This window comes from Lagenorhynchus albirostris, chromosome 7, assembly GCF_949774975.1.
Source record: "Lagenorhynchus albirostris chromosome 7, mLagAlb1.1, whole genome shotgun sequence".
In the NCBI taxonomy this organism is placed as follows: Eukaryota; Metazoa; Chordata; class Mammalia; order Artiodactyla; family Delphinidae; genus Lagenorhynchus; species Lagenorhynchus albirostris.
The window spans coordinates 10,252,516-10,269,557 of NC_083101.1; the positions used below are offsets into that span (position 1 = coordinate 10,252,516).

At 48.2% G+C, this 17,042-nt stretch overlaps 1 protein-coding gene across 3 annotated transcripts in view; it reads left to right on the forward strand.

Moving 5' to 3' along the window:
• MAPKAP1 (MAPK associated protein 1) overlaps window positions 1-16,145 on the forward strand; it is a 231,265-nt gene extending 215,120 nt beyond the window's left edge. For all 3 annotated transcript variants that reach the window (XM_060154358.1, XM_060154359.1, XM_060154360.1), the window contains 2 exons: window positions 8,581-8,678; window positions 14,503-16,145. In XM_060154358.1, the coding sequence (XP_060010341.1) occupies window positions 8,581-8,678; window positions 14,503-14,628 (224 nt within the window). In that variant the 3' untranslated portion in view covers window positions 14,629-16,145. The remainder of the gene's footprint in view (window positions 1-8,580; window positions 8,679-14,502) is intronic.
• The last annotated feature ends 897 nt before the right edge of the window (window positions 16,146-17,042 follow it).

The following is a 17,042-nucleotide window of genomic DNA, read 5'->3' on the forward strand; positions in this document are numbered from 1 at the left end:
ATATTTTGAATTTTGTCAGTTAAAAAATGTAGAAATTCTTTTTCTCTTGTTATATAAGTATCTATAAAATATCCTTAATTTTGCCTCTTGGCTCTCTTATCCTGTCTGGGAAAGTTTGTTTATCTTGGAGAGTGAGAGCAAAAAGACAAGGGAATCTACCATGTGCCAGGCAGTGTCCCAAGTGCTTTATATGCACTACTTAATTCTTTTTTTTTTTAACATCTTTATTGGGGTATAATTGCTTTACAATGGTGTGTTAGTTTCTGCTTTATAACAAAGTGAATCAGTTATACATATACATATATATGTTCCCATCACTACTTCTTGAAACAACCCTCTGAGGTTTATATTCATTTATTTTAGAAGTCTCAGATTGTTGATTTTTATCCTAGGATTACTTAATCTTAGCAACAACTCTGTGAGACAGATATTATTCCCATTTTATAAATGAGGAAACTGGGGCTCAGAGAAGTTATGTAACTTGCCTAAAGTTATATATAAATGGTAACAGAGGTTTATATTCTTCCCTCTGCCACTGACACAAAGCCAAGTCACTTAAACTTCTGTGCTTTTTGGATGGAAGAGTATCCCTAGCCCCCAACTCAGTCTATGAAGTCTTATTCCTCAACAAATTTTAACCATGCTTTGTTATCTGGTTTCTCTTCCTAAAGGATATTAAGTGCAGAAAAATAGAAGGTGGAAAAAGAATTACAGAACTTAATAATAGAGATAGTAGGAAGTTAAAACTGACGAGAGTTGACCAAAAATGAAACAAAACAAAAACTGTTAAAAATCAGTCCGAGAACTCAAAAAGCACAGTAGTATGGTAATAGGGAACTTACTACTATAATATGGAACTTAATATTTAGTGGTGATATGTAGAGCCTTTTGCAACTCTGAAGAAATCATGATATTCAGTACTTGTAAAGATGGACATGATAGCACGGTATTTATTTTCCTTATACTCTAATACAGGAGGAAATTTTATCATATGGATTTTTTAAATTTTATTTGTTTTTTTAATTTATTTTTGGCTGCGTTGGGTCTTCGTTGCTGTGCGCGGGCTCTCTCCAGTTGCAGTGAGTGGGGGCTACTCTTCGTTGCGGTGCGCGGGCTTCTCATTGCCGTGGCTTCTCTCGTTGTGAAGCACGGGCTCTAGGCGTGCGGGCTTCAGTAGTTGTGGCACGCGGGCTCAGTAGTTGTGGCTTGCGGGCTCTAGAGCACAGGCTCAGTAGCTGTGGTGCACGGGCTTAGTTGCTCCGTGACATGTGGGATCTTCCTGGACCAGGGCTCGAACCCATGTCCCCTGAATTGGCAGGCGGATTCTTAACCACTGTGCCACCAGGAAAGTCCGATTTAATAGTTTTTACACTTCTCAGTTTTAATTTCTAATATAATAAATATTGATAGATATAGTCCACATGAACAAAAGCTTTTGGAGCTCCTCAGTAATGTTTAAAAGTGTAAGGGGATTCTGAGACCACGAAGTTTGACAACTGCTGATTTAGGGTCTTGAAAATCATCTAAAAAGCTTGGACTTTATTCTGAAGACAATAGGAAAAGAAACACTGTAGAGATTTAAGTAGGAGAGTGATATGACCAGATGTGTGTTACAAAAGGATGACTCCTCTCGGTAGTTTTTTGGATCTGAAGAAGACATGACCAAAAGTAGGAAAACCAAGAAGAGTCAACAGACGGTCAGGACCTCGGTGAGGGCTGTGGTCACAGGATGGGAAGGGATGGAAGCTGAATATATGAAAACTATTTAGGGGACCAAATGCTTGGAACTTGGTAAGTAGTGAAGCCTCCAGTTGGGCTAACAGACCTTTAGATTTAAGGGGAAATGTAGAATTCAGTTCTGGATGTGCAACACTGCAGGCCATGTGAAGATGGCAGCTGTACTCACTGGTTGGCTCTGAAAGTCTGGAGAAAGGTCCGAGCCAGATATCTGCTTCGGGATCATCAATATCTGGGTAGTAGTTAAAACCTAAGGGGCAAACCTGACAGAGGAGAAATGGAGTTAAAAGAGATGAGGGTCAAGGACAGGACACCGGGGAAGACCATTATTTAAGAGAAAGATAAAGGACAAGAAGGTCACAAAGGACATATAAGAAACAGATTGCCTGGAGAAGTCAGTTGAAAAATCAGTTGACTGTGGCTTCCTGGGAAGAGAGGACTTCAGAAGTATCAGATACAGCTGAGAAGCCAAGCAAAATAAAAGCCGAGAAGTATCTACTGGATCTCTCAACATAGAGGTCGTGGTGACCTTAGCAAGAGTGTTTTCAGTAAATTAGAGGAAGGAGGGAAATCACATTGCCATGGGAGTTTTTATAATCAGAGAGCTTTAATTATGTTTATAGGAAGGAGCCAAAGGGGGCGGGGGGAGGGGGTGAATGACACAGGCAAAAGTGTTAAGTGGATCAGACTCTGTCCCTGCTCCAGAGGTCAAAGAGGTCATCACAGTTACTGGGGCCTCTGCCACCATCGGGGTACTCGAGGAGCACCAGCCTTTGCCAGTTGAATTACATTGAACTGAAGCTCCTACAGGCAGCTGGGAATGCTGCTCGCAGTGGAGACCAGACCCAGAGGGGGTGTTCAGCCCAGAGACCAAAGCATCCCAGGCCATCCATTTCCCACTGCAACGAAGAGTAGCCCCTGCTCGCTGCAACTAGAGAAAGCCCACGCACAGCAACAAAGACCCAATACAGCCAAAAATAAATAATAAATTAAATAAATAAAAGTTATTTTAAAAAAAGGGAAATCCAATGAGAGCTCTCCACCCACTTCCAAGCCAGAGGAACCAGAAAAGATCAGACCCTGGAAACCCATTTTTTTAGAAGTATCCATGCCTGATGTAAAGGAATTCAGAAGGAATCCAAATACTCAGAGATGTTCTTCATAGGCTTATCTATAATACTGGCAATTTTATTAGTAACTTAAATGCCCAATGGAAGGATAGTAACGTGAACCGTGGCACACACCTACTTGTTGGCATAAAATACAGCTGTTGAAAAAGATGGTTGTGGAGACTGTGTAGCAACAAGGAAAAGGCTATGCTAAAATGTTAACAACAAAAATTCTCCCCAAATTTTACTATACAATCTGATTACAACTGTGTGAAAACAGACATGTGAGAATGACTAGAAAAGAGACCATGGATGTCATTGTGCCAGGATGTTGGTATTATGGGGGTGGAGTGTGGAAGTTTTTCCTCTGTCTTCTAAATTTCTAGTAACTTTAAAATGTATTTTATAATTTTTTAATTGAAAAGGAAAACCAAAAAATTCAAGTTTATTTTTGGCTTTCCTGGCAAGTGGGACACCTGGGGGGTTTTAGACAAAGGTGGGCCTCAGGCTGAGTTTGGAAGTCCCAGCTCTGACCAGTCATTGCCAGCCACTGTCGGTGCCCGCAGGTCGTTTAGAAGGGAGCCTCTTTTCAAACAACAACTCTGTTCCATTTGCAGGGGAAATCTGGGAGCACTTCCTTTAGCAGGAGTGTATGCGCTGCTGGCCCTCTGCTTAAGCTGTCCCATCTTGTGATGATAGCAGCTTTTTCTGAATGGCCACTCCCCTCAATTGACCAGAAGACCCTGTTTTTTCAGCACAGCCTCTGGTTTAAGTTAAAACTCGTAATGCAGATGATAAATTACAGCACGAAAGCTCAAAAGTCTCCACTTCTGACACCTGTACTGCTAATTAGTAAAAATACATTTTTACATATCCAGACTTCCATTTCAATATTCAGAAGCAGATGTATAGTTTCAGTGCCCTGAGCAAATCTGGATATGTGACCGGGGCTTAGGTGCCACATTTTATACCCCATTATATTGCATTTTATTCCTACAGCTCTAAAGCAAGTCTGCTCAAAGAAGGCCCAATTAAAAACCAAATCGTCAGAACAGTGAGGATATTATTGTCAAACATCAGTTCCATCACAGTTGTAAGAATGATGGCCACCACCCATTGAGCCCCCGCTGTTTCCAAGTGCCATGTGAGATGCCTGATGGATGCTGTCTCCTCTCGGGCAAACCTTGGCCTCTGGAGGGACAGTGCCTCTGACCGTCCCACCACTAGAACACAGCAGAACTGGATTTCTTCCCAAGTCTCTGACTAGCACTCACACTTTCCCCCTCTGCATCCCAGGCTTTTGTTATGCCTCAATTTCCAAACAGAATTTAACAACCCAAACAAAATAATTTGGACTAATTGCAATATTAGACTTTGTATTTTCTTTTAAATCATACTGATACACAGGCTCACCTCAGAGATATTGCAGGTTTGGTTCCAGACCACCACAGTAAAGCAAGTCACACACATTTTTTGGTTTCCCAATGCATATAAAAGTTATAGTTACACTATACTGTAGTCTGTTAAATGTGCAATAACATTATGTCTAAAAAAATAATTTACACACCTTAATTTAAAAACACTTTATTGCTGAAAAATGCTAACCATCATCTGACAGTGCAAGGTTGCCACAAACCTTCAATTTGTAAAAAATGCAGTATCTGCGAACCACAATAAATGAAAGCACCACAAAACAAGGCATGCCTGGATCATTTTTCTCAACTGGCATTTTTACAAAGACAGTTTACCCCTATGGCTTACTCATTCCCTGTGAAAGGTGCTGATGTTCTTTGAGTTTCCAAGGGTAACCTGCCCACCTCTGATTCCCTCTAACACCCCAGGACAGATGCCCTGATGGGCTGCAGCTAAGGAGGACATTTGACCCCCCCCCATCTTCCTCCTTTACCTGAGGTGAGCCTAGAGGTGCCCGAGGCTGGTAAAGTTTTGATAACAGACTTTTCTCACTTTGTGTTCCTGTTCTGTTCAGCTGGTGTTGAAATGCCAGTGATTCCTTCCCAAACACCTCTGGTGGAAATTTACCACATAGCATAAACCACTCATGTTTATTGATAGATCCATCTCCAGAAAGAGGTCAATTAACTTGTTACACTTTAATATATGGGCTTTGGATTAGGCGAAATTATACAAGTGTGAATTCTGCTTATTAACTCTTATAAAAAGAATTCCCAAGTCCTGCCACTGTTACCTTCTCTATAGTTCTCAAGTCAGTCCCTTTCTCAGCATCCTTTTTACTCCTGTCTAGCTCAAAACTGAATATGCTCCTACCTGGATGACTGTGGCAGCTGGTCCCCCTGCCTCCAGGCCCTGGTGAGCCAGGGTGAATGCCCAAAAGCCCAATCTGACCATTCACTGCCCAGCTTACAGTCCACTAGTGGCTCCCTCAGCTGTTGAATCCAGTGTTCCCAGCCCTTTAGTCCGCCCTGTGTCACAGCACCTCCTGCCCGCCCACTGTTCGTGAACCTGCCTGCTCGGAGCCCTGGCTCGGAGGCGTGCTGCCTCTCGCCCCCGTGTGTGTGTCCACGCTCTGTCCTCGCCCTGTCGCATCCTTCTCCACCCCACGTTTACCCAGCTGACCCCCCTTCCTCCTCTAAGACTGCTCAGTCAGGCGTCGGCTTCTCCAGGAAGCTGTGTCTCTAGTGGCCCTCCCGCTACCAGGCCAGCCACCTCCCCTGGGGTCTCCACAGCATCTCCCTGGGATCACCTTCTTCGTCATGCTCATCATACTTGTCTCTCAGTGTTCCTGGTGTTCATTCCTCTGGCCACCCAGCAAAGCAGGGATCCCTGGAGCAAGGGGAAAAGCCTCACAGCAAAAACTCTCGGCGCGCCTTGGCCCCATGCTCCGTGGCTCCGGCACGAGTGACAGCGTGGCGCTGAGTTAACTAGAGCTGTCCCTCCGAAGTCCTCCCACAGAGCAGGAAGGGGCCGTCTGCCGTGGCTGTCCCACCGCACCGCACCCGGTTCTGAGCTGTGTGATAGTCTATCTGTGGCTCTGTAATAGTTACAAAAGGGCCGAGCTGTTGAATCCTGATACAGGTTCTCCAGATGGTGTTCTGTCTCCTCTTCCCTCAGTGATGTGAATGCTCTCTCTGGAAAGGACGGATAAGTCAGAGGCTTCAGTGAGATGGTCAGGGCTGGAACTCTTCATCACTCTGACTTGCTTCCCTCTTCCTTGGGGGTCTGGTAAGAGTGCTGGGGACAGGCAGAGGACACACACAGCCTCCTAGCTCAGCACAGTACATGGGGGGGTGTCTGTAGTCACCTGACCCAAATATGCAGCCGTTCCGGACACGCGATGTGGGATGCTTAGTTTGTTTTCGTCCTATGATTGGTGTGCAGATGAACCACAGGCCTCCCCTCTGTGAGCCCGTACCATCCAGGGGATGGTGTGGAGGCTTCCTTCCAGAGGCTCCCGGGCCCCTGCAGACTGCATGTCACGTGTGCCATGTGTAGATTTGGCTCTTCCTAAAGAGTGCAGGACAGGTTTTTAATGGTGTCCCAGTTGTTCAGGCGAAACATGCTCTAGTATCTTGAGGTTTGGGTTTTGTTTTGTCAGTGACGAGCGGGAGCAGGTGGTATAGACAGTCCATGAGATCACTTATCAAAGTGGTCAGTGAACCCCGAAGCTTCGGGTCCACAGACCTCCCTAAGACCTTCTGGTCCTTGTTAGCTGCAGGCACTGGTGTCTGTGTCTGTCACGGCCAGGTGTCAGCAGTAAGGCCTCCTGGAGGGGGTGTCTCTGTTTGTCCTTCACAGCCCTGTGACCTTCATAGACGGCTCTGCTTGGTCACAGCATGGCCAACAGAGAGATCTGCATTGTTCTTCCGCACAGTGATATCACCATCAAGGCTCTGACATTCTGAGCTGAATCCTGTAAAGATAAAAGAATACACACATACGCTCACGTCCATACATACAGATACATCCATTCATGTGAGATTCACTTCTCAGAAACAAGTAATTTATATATTCACAGAATGATTAGCTTTCAGCTAAAAATTCTAACACTTTAGTACCACGATTTAGAATCAGGCTAAATTTGTCAAATGACGGAAAGCGAGGTTTTTCAGAAATTATTAGCTAATTTTTTCAATATTGAATTTATAGTCAGAAAGTATATCATAATGATGTTTCCAGGATAAAATACCAGCAGCTTAACTTTTCTGGCCACAAACGTACAGCATGTATCAGTTTCTTTTTGAAGATCTGAAGAATTAGCTACTGTAAATAAAGTTTCTGGGAAGATTTCTCTGGGAAAGAGGTGAACTTACAGTAATATGGGTGATATGTTATTAATAACTATGACCAGCCACTGCTTCAATTAAAAGGACAACGGATGAGAAGGGCTAATAGAAAGGATATGCTGAATTGTAATCTCACAAGCACTGAAGTCTGCAGAAAAGACAAGAAGGAGTTGTTTCTGAGGCTGGTAGGAGGAAGCCTCTGGGTAAGAGACGTCACCAGCTGCTCCTTGGTCTGGGAATGTTTACCGAGCTCTGACTACACGTCTCTCTGGAGCAGTGCTCCTTTGGTTGCCAGTAATGGAAACCAACTTCAAAATAGCTTAAGGAGAAAGAGGACTTTCTTGGAGGTCCACAGGGGTCTCCCAGAACCCAAGGACAGCATGAGCTGATGGGCCAGGGAGAGCGTCACATGGGAGTGAGGACGGCGGGCACCTATGTCTCCACTTAGAGGAGGGAATCTGATTGGCATGTTTGGCCCAAAGGACAGGCACAGGGGGTGCGGACACGACTGCAGGTGGCGTGATACGGTAAGCAGGTTTCCTTGACGGGCCGAGCACTGTGGGAGGCCACATGAGAAACGTGCCTAGGAATGTATCCCACGGAGGTGCCAGTTGAGCTAAAGTACCCAGCATTGGCTGGCCTTTTGGAGACAGGGTAGTGAGAGGGGACATCGCAAGCGTGGGCAGGTGGGTATGTGCAATGCCCTGGGCTGGCATGTGGCATCTGAGAGTGGTGAAGTGAGGTGAGGCTAGACCAGGAAGCAGTTCCAGAAATGACAAGGTTGCCCTGAAGGTGGTAGGAAAGGGTTACAAAAGCATTTGGGTCTGGGGGTGGTTTGTGTGTTCAGGGGGTCAGACCCCGAGTCAGTCTGCTCTGTGACGTGCCAGCTTTCCATGGCAGCCTTTAGAGCAGCCTCCCCACACCCCCCGCCGCCCCCAGCCCACCCGTCCTTCCAGGGTGGAAGTGACCGGAGGCCTTGGGCCTTGGGCCTTGGGAGCAGCCTCCACGTGGGATCACATGACCAGGACTCCCCCTCCCAGCAGGAGCCAGGCTACGGAGAACCTGGTAATAGTGTTACTATCGGCCTTCCTCCTTCCTGTTGCTCATTTATTTGACTTTAAGCACAGTTATTTTTAGAGAAATAATTTGGAGTTAATTGGCCTTCTGCCTTAAAAACTACCACCTTTTCCATGTGACTATTATGTAGAAATAGTTCTGTAGAGCTTTCCTAATCTGGCGTCCCCGGAACACCCTTCAGAGTGGAATGGGACATAACTAGCCGTTTGATCTGTTTACTGCCTGCTCTCTCCCCACCTGTGATGAGAAGGTGAACGACTCCTGGGAAGAGTTGCAGCCCTGCAGCCTCCACTTGCTCTCGCTGGAACTGAAATGACAAGGGGAGAGGAGAATACGGGGGGCCTCCCCCAAGGGGCCAGAGCCCCCTCAACCCTGCCTTTTCTCTCTCCCTCTAGGTCACGCGATATTTAAACTCACGTATCTAAGCAATCACGACTATAAACACCTCTACTTTGAATCTGACGCTGCTACCGTCAATGAAATCGTGCTCAAGGTGAGTGTTCCTTCTTGGCCCAGACCCGGCGTATGCAGGACCGGCTCTCCCCCAGCACTGCATGAGGCTCCCGGGCCGGTTTTGCAGGGTCACTGCACTGCCTACGGGCCACCCGGCTGGTGACACCCAGGCCTGGGCCACACCGCAGGTCAGCTGCTCTGCACCTGCTTCAGCCAGCCAGGACCCCCTTCAGCTTCCTCCCAGTCCCCCGATAATCCTCCTTCTTCATGTGTTTATTCATTCTTTTTACGTACCATTTATTTCCCTCCAACCCCACTCAGGAGCTCCTTGAGGTTCCTGGAACAGACTCTGAGGAAATTATGGTTATTGTTTGAAGACACCTTAAAGTAATCACGATAATTAACCTGTTCTAAACATCCCGGCTTGATGCTAGAATTGTCTGTTACCATATCTCAACAGTGCTCACGGAGCACCTTCTGTGTGCCAGGCTAGTACTCAGGATACTGCAGTGACAGACCCAGTCCCTGCCCTCAGCACGCTTGTCCTCTTTCAGAGGAAAGAGACATTAAGAAAATTACAGAGAGGGACTTCCCTGGTGGCACAGTGGTTAAGAATCCACCCGCCAATGCAGGGGACACGGGTTTGAGCCCTGGTCCAGGGAGATCCCACATGCTGCAGAACAACTCAGCCTGTGCACCACAACTACTGAGCCTGTGCTCTAGAGCCCACGAGCCACAACTCCTGAGCCCGTGTACCACAGCTACTGAAGCCCACGTGCCTAGAGCCCGTGCTCCGCAACAAGAGAAGCCACTGCAATGAGAAGCCCATGCACCACAATGAAGAGTAGCCCCTGCTTGCCGCAACTAGAGAGAAAGCCTGCACACAGCAACAAAGACCCAACACAGCCAATAAATAAATATTTTTAAAAAGACTGTTAAATAAGTCACAAGGTGCCCCATCGGTGTGTAAAGAGTAAACTGACTTGGTACAGGGGGTGGGGAGGCAGGGAGAGCTGAGCCCTGAAGGATGGATGGAAAAGTACACATTTTACCAGGTGAGGAGAGAGAAAAGGCATTTCACAGAGAGAGCAGCCTGTAGTGGAGCAGAGAAGCAGGGCGAGTGCGGTGTGGCTGGGAGGTTGCACCCAAGCCTGTGTGTCTGGAGCAGAGAGGTTGCAGGGGCCAAGCCACACAGAATCTTGCAAAGTGGGGTCGGACTGAGAAACGCTCCTGTGGGGTCTCATTGGTTCAGGAAATATGGGTCAGGGCCCGAGATTCTGTGTCTCTAAGAAGCTCTCAGGTGCTGCAGAGGATGCCGTCTGTGTACCACACTCTGAGTAGCCCTGGTCTAGTGATTTGCAGACTCTTCCAAACTGAGAATCCTTTCTCCAAGCCAAATCTTACGTAGAATGACCAGATAGAGAAAACAGAACTGCTTTGGCAGAACAGAGCTTAGAGCCAGAGGGGGCTCCTCCACCCCTGGTTGTGTGTGACTCTGACCAGTCACATCACCTCCCTGGGCCTCAGTTTCTCCTCCTGTAAAATAGGGATCATGGTACCTACCCTGCCCTACCCCACCATAAGGCTAATATTAGCTGCTAGAGCAAATATTAAATGGTACGGGGAAGCTACCTAAGTGATTATTCGTTCTCTTCTTAAGAGTAGATGTCATCAAGTAATAGTAATAAAAGTACTAAGATACACTGAGGGGTCACAAAGTGCAGGACCTGGGCCAGGCACTTTACCTGTCCTGTCTCAAGGAACCTTCACACCTCTATGAGGTCATTCCCATTTTCTAGATGAAAACTGAGGCTCAGGAAAAAAGTAACTTAGCCAGGGTTGTGACAGGCAGAACCAGAACTTGACCCCGGTTTGGCAGATTCCAGAACTTGTGTTCCTAACCTCCCAGGTGTGCATAGACTTAAGGAGCTGAACAGGAGATTTCGATGAAATGGAATTGTTTCACAGAAACGTTTTGAGGCAAAGTCCTCATGGCTTCAAAAGATTTTCAAAAGTAGTAGATAAGAATTAAAAGAATAAAGCTGCTAGGAGGACAGTTTAGAGCCAAGACAGAGTAGCGTGACCAGTTGGACGGAAAGCAGAGGGTTCATAGACCACCCCGGATCAGAGCCCCTTGGAACAGGCAGGGGACAGTGCCCACCTGGAGTGCCTGAAGGCAGCGAGCTAAGAGTTACCGGCCAGCGCATCCCCCGACGACCCAGGGAGCGTGTGCCGCACTCCGGGGCCAGGTGGAGAAATATTCCATTACCCCGTCAGGGCTGGTCTTTTTTTTTTTTTTTTTTTTTTATTTATTTATTTTATTTTTGGCTGCATTGGGTCTTCGTTGCTGCCTGCGGGCTTTCTCTAGTTGCAGCGAGCGAGGGCTACTCTTCGTTGCAGTGTGTGAGCTTCTCATTGCGGTGGCTTCTCTTGCTGCAGAGCACAGGCTCTAGGCTTGCGGGCTTCAGTAGTTGTGACACACGGGTTCAGTAGTTGTGGCGCACAAGCTTGCTCCACAGCATGTGGCATCTCCCCGGACCAGGGCTTGAACCCATGTCCCCTGCATTGGCAGGCGGATTCTTAACCACTGTGCCACCAGGGAAGTCCTGGCCTTTTTTTTTGTAGCCAGCATTAAAATATTCAAGGACTTTACTAGAAGGATTCTAGTAAAATTATAATCCTGTGTTTGACATCAAAATAATTTTCACAACAGCAGATTGATGACAGAAACACAGGTTTATGACTTCACTGCAAGACTGTGGAAGAACAAGTGCAGAGAAATCATTTTCCAGGACCAAATGCTTCCTCGAAGCAGATGCTTTTCTGCAAAATCCCCAAGGCCTATCGCCTTTCCTAAAATGTCTGTTTTCATATGAAAATGCTTGTAGAAATATTACATCATGCACAAGACTCCAGGAGAAGTCCCAGCCTGATTTATTTAGAGAGCTAATGATCGCGATCCTGATGGAAGATTAAATTTCACGTCTCCGATCTCTGATTTTTAAAGCAGTTTAAATACTTAGCCCAATTTGCCATTCCCAATGTCTTCGTGGGGCTTTGCACCAACACCAAGTGACTGAGGCCCCACTTGGTAGAAATGTTGCCATCAGAGGTTCTTCTCATGTCGGTCTTAGACGCAAGTAATACATGTGGTGGTTCTAGAATTGAGGAGTTTCACATAAAATAAGAGCTTTAGACTGAAACTTTAGACGAGCCACAGCTTGGGCTCTGACCAGTGTCTGCAACTGAAAGGAGGAAATAAGGACCAGAGGCTAATGTCAAAGAAACTATTACAAGCAGGCAACTCTCCAAGTTATTTTTAGCTCGTTGTGTTTTTCCCCATAGGACCCATTTATTGGTCACCGACTGTATACAAGACATTTTATGTACATTATCTCATTTCATCTTTGCAACTGCCCTGCCCAGTGTAGACATTATTATCCCCACTTTATAGACGAGGAAAAAGAGGCCCAAGGCCACAGAGCACATACAGGTGAAGCCTCATCTTGAACCAAGCTGAGGAGTCCCAGACCTGCCCTGCCCCTTCCCACCCGAGATGGGATTGAGCTAAGCCCTGCGTGGCCCCTAATTCTGCAGGCTTCGAGGTGAATCTCAGAGGAATCATTGGTCTCTTCAAATTGGGTTCTTCTCGTGATCAAGTGATGGAGCCTGTGACTTTATTGACCATGAAAACTCCCTATATTTTTATGCCTTAAGCTGTAAAATGCACTGAAAGTGAGACACTCTATAGTGCATAAAACTGTGCAAGTCTTAAGCCACAGCATATTAACCAGCTAATGCAGACCAAAGAGCGTTTTTATCTTTTGACTATTACATTAATCTTCCATTAAAATTATCTATGTGATTATCACAAAGCACTGAAGATAATAAATTTAGGAAATAGTTGGCCTGTTGAGGATCATTTTAAAATGCTTTTGTCAAGTTACATGTGCCAAAAATACACTGAAAACAGTAGATTGGTTGAGTGTGCAAACAATCGAACCCAAAGATTGCTCTTATTAAGAATGATAAACCTCTTCTTTCCATGCATTGTCTCTAGTGTCCCAAATCGTCACCTGGCCCTGCAGGCCTCATGATTTATTGCTCTCAGCTGGTAACTTGGCGAGGCAGTGGGCCGAGCGCGTCAAGCCTTCTGTACTCACACGCCAGCCTTTAACGCCTGCTGCCGGCGACTATCAGAGCAGAAAGTCTGGAGGGGACACCGTGGCAGAGCCCCAGCCCCACGCAAGGCGAGGCATCCGCACCGCCTCCCCGGAGCACCTCGGTTCTTTCTCAGTCCGCAGAGGCCTCTCCCGCTCCGGGCACGGGACACGTGGCCCTCAGAGTACAATCAACAGAGGGGGCAGCTCGTTTCTCTAGCCAGGAATATTCAGGGTTCTAGTCATAACGTTGAGATATTTGAGGTTGAAGAGAAACAGTGTTTGTTCTCAGAAAGGCCCAGCCAGAGGGCAGCTGGGGCAGTGGAAGGAGCCGAGTCTTAGGAGGTGAGGGGGTGGGGGCCTCTGAGGAGGCCCGGGGCCTGGAGAGCTGGTCCAGGTCCTGGCGCGTACTCTTTCTAGCTTTGTGACCTCGAGTAAATGACGTTATCATTTCTGTGCCTCAGTTTTCTCCTCTGTACAATGGGGATAACAATGGCAGCCGTCTCCTAAGGCTGTTGTGAGGGTTAAATGACTCAATCCTTGAAAAGCACTCCGAACGCTGCTGCTGCTGCCACCGCCACCACCGCCCAGCCAGGGGCTCATCCTCGCACCAGGTGCAGGTCTTACCACGGCACTGCTGCCCTTCCCTGGCTCCTCCCTGCCTCACCATGACTGATCCCTAAGCTTCTGCAGTTCATGGACACCCCCTTGCTGTGTTCCACGGCTGTGCCTTGATGCGTGCTGATTCTCCCCACCCCTTGTACACCTCAAACTCCTATTTGTCTCTCAAAACCCATCTCATTCATCCCCTCCACAAGCCTTCCCTGCCCCACATGTCCCCGATAGTTAGTCTCCCCATTCCTTTCTGCTCCTTCTGTATCTGTTGGACACTCACTAGGCCGTGAGGTCCTTGGGACAGGGACCAAGTCTTAATTTTCCCTCTGCCCCTTGAACCAAACATGGGGTGAGGCTCAGATAAGGCAGGTACTCAGTGCCAAAGGTGATGGTGACAGTGACCATCCAGCATGGGGGGAAATCTGAAAATACCCCAAGAGAACCAGGTGGGAGCAGCAACGTGGAGACCTGGGAGGCAGCTGGCTGTGCATCCTGCACAGTTTCCACGGCACCTCTCCCGGCTTTGACCCTGACCTCTCGATGATCCAGGCAGCTTGGTCCTCTTCTCTGAGCCTCACTTCCCTTTTTTATCAAATAAGCCGTAGCTAGTGGGGTGCTTGTGAGCATTAAAATACCCCAGTTGGAACCTCTGTACCTGCTGGTGGGAGACTGAACACAGAGCCTTGTTTTGGTTTGGTTTTCATCCCTGTGACGTCCTTGTCTTTCAGACAAGGGAAGAGGGGGCTCAGAGGAGTTATGTGCGAGCCCAGGGCTACACAGCAGGCTGGGGGCAGAACCAGGAAGCCCGGTACACAGGCTTCTTCTGGGAGGGACCACGGGCTCTGGAATCAGAAAAGCTCCACCACTGGCTGAAAGGCCTGTACCAGCCTCGTGTCTTCTCCAGGCGTGTTTTCCCGTTGTGCAGTGGGCTCCGGTCACAGCCTGCGGGGTTGCCGTGATGACTGGACGCCATGCACAGGGGGGCACTGGGCCCGGAGGGCGCCCAGCCCAGGGCAGGGCCCTTCCCTTGCTCATCCCAGGCGAGCAGAGTGGCTGACAAGTGACGGGCTATGTTGTCTTGCTTTCTAGGTTAACTACATCCTGGAATCACGAGCAAGCACTGCCCGGGCTGACTATTTTGCTCAAAAACAAAGAAAACTGAACAGACGTACAAGCTTCAGCTTCCAGAAGGAAAAGAAATCAGGGCAACAATGACACCGGCCTCCAGCTTCAATCTGTTGCCATAGCTCAGAGCCTGCCTGCCAGGGCCAGGTGGCCCTAGAGCCCACCCTGTGTCCTGCAGTCCTCGGGGAGGCCAGCCCTTGGCTCACGAGGACAGGGCTGGTGGGCTCTTGGGGAAGGGGGGGCACCCCCCTAGAACAGAGCTGGGGACGTTGCCACGGGGCCGAACCCTGAGTGGTAATGGCTTTGATTAGCAGTGCCCGGGGCCGGACGACACCGAGAGGAGCCACAAGCTGCCCAGCCATCTTCGCTGCCTGGCGGCCCCGCCCGGAGATGTACACAGCCGTGCCCAGGCCCGGAGATGTACACAGCCGTGCCCAGACGCGTCCTTGCAACTTGATCAAATTTCTCAAAACAAACGAAGAACAAAAATGTATGGTTCTTTTTTTGTTTCTTCCTTTTAATAAACTCTTTATCATGGTTGGTATGATGGACCATTCTTTGGGGCAGAGGATTGATTATGTTATTCTCTTTAAAATCTGTTCCCATATTGAACAGGCAGATTGGAAAAGCTATGGCTCGATTTTTCAGAAGAAATGTTTAGGATTTAGTCAATAGTTTTAACTATGCCATTTGTTTAAATGAGTGCATTGCTTTGAGGATAGTATCTTACTAAAGTTAGGAAGGGGACCGAGTGATGTGTGTCCAAGGCTGCGCCATTTTCCCCTTCAGAAGCCTCCTCTCCTCGGCTCATCCCAGCACCTCTGATTTCAGGAAGGCAGGACTGCATGTAAAGCTCGGGGCTCGGAGAAGTGGGGGTCACACTGAGCTCCCAGCCTCTCTTCTGTTTCCTAAATAACAAATCTAAGTTTCAGCTGACAGTTGGACCCGCATGTGGATTTTTTCTGGACTCAGAAGAGTCTCTGCTGTGCTGTCTCAGAGGGGCCTCGGCTCCGTTTCTCCTCTCCTCACAGTGCCTGCCCCCTGGTCTGAGCAGGAAGGAAGTGCTGCTTTCACTGCATCAGAGACTGCGGGGCGGGAGGAGCTGCTGCCAGGGGTCCAGCTCCCAGGGGGTGGGGGGCAAGGAATCAGGTATCTGCTGACACCACCCCTCTGGCCACACCTGATGCCTCTGTGGTCCTCGCCAGCCTCTCCAGGGTCCCTCCCAGGGTGACGTCCTTTCGCACTGGCCCTGGCCAAGATGGTGGACTGAGGTTTCATTGAGGACCTGCATTTCAAAGTTTTTTAAATCATTGTACAGGAAGCGACGTGGCTGAAACAGCCTCTCACAGTTGAGGGTCCATTTGCACAGAGGCACCTAATGAATTCCTCTTTCATTCTGATCTTTGTCCAGCCAACAGAAGCACCCTTTTCTAATGTCTTCCATTCCTATCCACCCCAGAAACAAAAGACATATTATTTGTAGCTTGCTATCTGTATTTGAATTTTTAGCAATTTTATATTTAGATATCTTTGAAAAATGTAAATGACTAATTTGGTCATTAAATCTTGTGACATATTCAATATTAAAATAAAAATCTTAAACACCTTCTTTTACGTATTTCTTTGAATTCTTGAAGCCTTGCGCACATACTGCTGAGGGTGGTGACCGCCATGAAGCACTCTGGGCGGTGACGTTTGCTAGCAGTTGATGTGGTGCCGAGCGGCTCTGAAATGCACTGTGGGCCTCCTTTAATACTGAGCAAGACAGGATGACCCTCTTCACTCAAGGGTGACATTGAAATCATCACCTCCTTCAATTACAAAATCAACACCATTCTCATGTCCTGAAATACAGCACATGTGCAATTTACATGAAACACACACTTGAAGGAATAATTTAAGGGGAGCGCTAACCACTGCCCAGGTCCACCAAATATCGAGACTGTTTAAATTCAGTTTTTCCTCGGCCCCTCTCACACCCGATACCTGGACTTTAAGGTAAGACTGTGAGCACCTCCCACCTGTCTCCCCAGGGCCCAGCTCTACAAGGCAGGAGCTCAGCACACCCAGGTTACACCCAAGTGACCCAGCAGGCCACGCCTCCACCTTCCAGCGAGTTTCCTGACCTGGCTCCAGTGTGGCCCCCACGGACCTGGTGGTAACTCAGGATGGGGATTTTGCCAAGTCTGGGTGGCCTGATGAGCCCTGGCCTCCGCTGGCCACTGAGCAGCCCCCAACACCTGAGGGCAGGCTGGGTGCCGGCCCCTCATAAGTATGCACAGGCACAGGTGATCCCGCAGCCAGCCTCTGGCAGGTCCTGTCACTACCTCCATTCCAGGGTTGAGGACTTGGGGCTTGGAAGGGTCCCAGCTTCCATCTGGGACACAGCGAGAGTGACTGAACGGCAGCCGTGCTCTGAGCCTCTGGGCCCTGCCCTCCATGGCTAGCGGCTGCGGGCCTGAGCCGGGCACTGCCTTGCTGGGCCTCGGTTTCCTCATCTATAA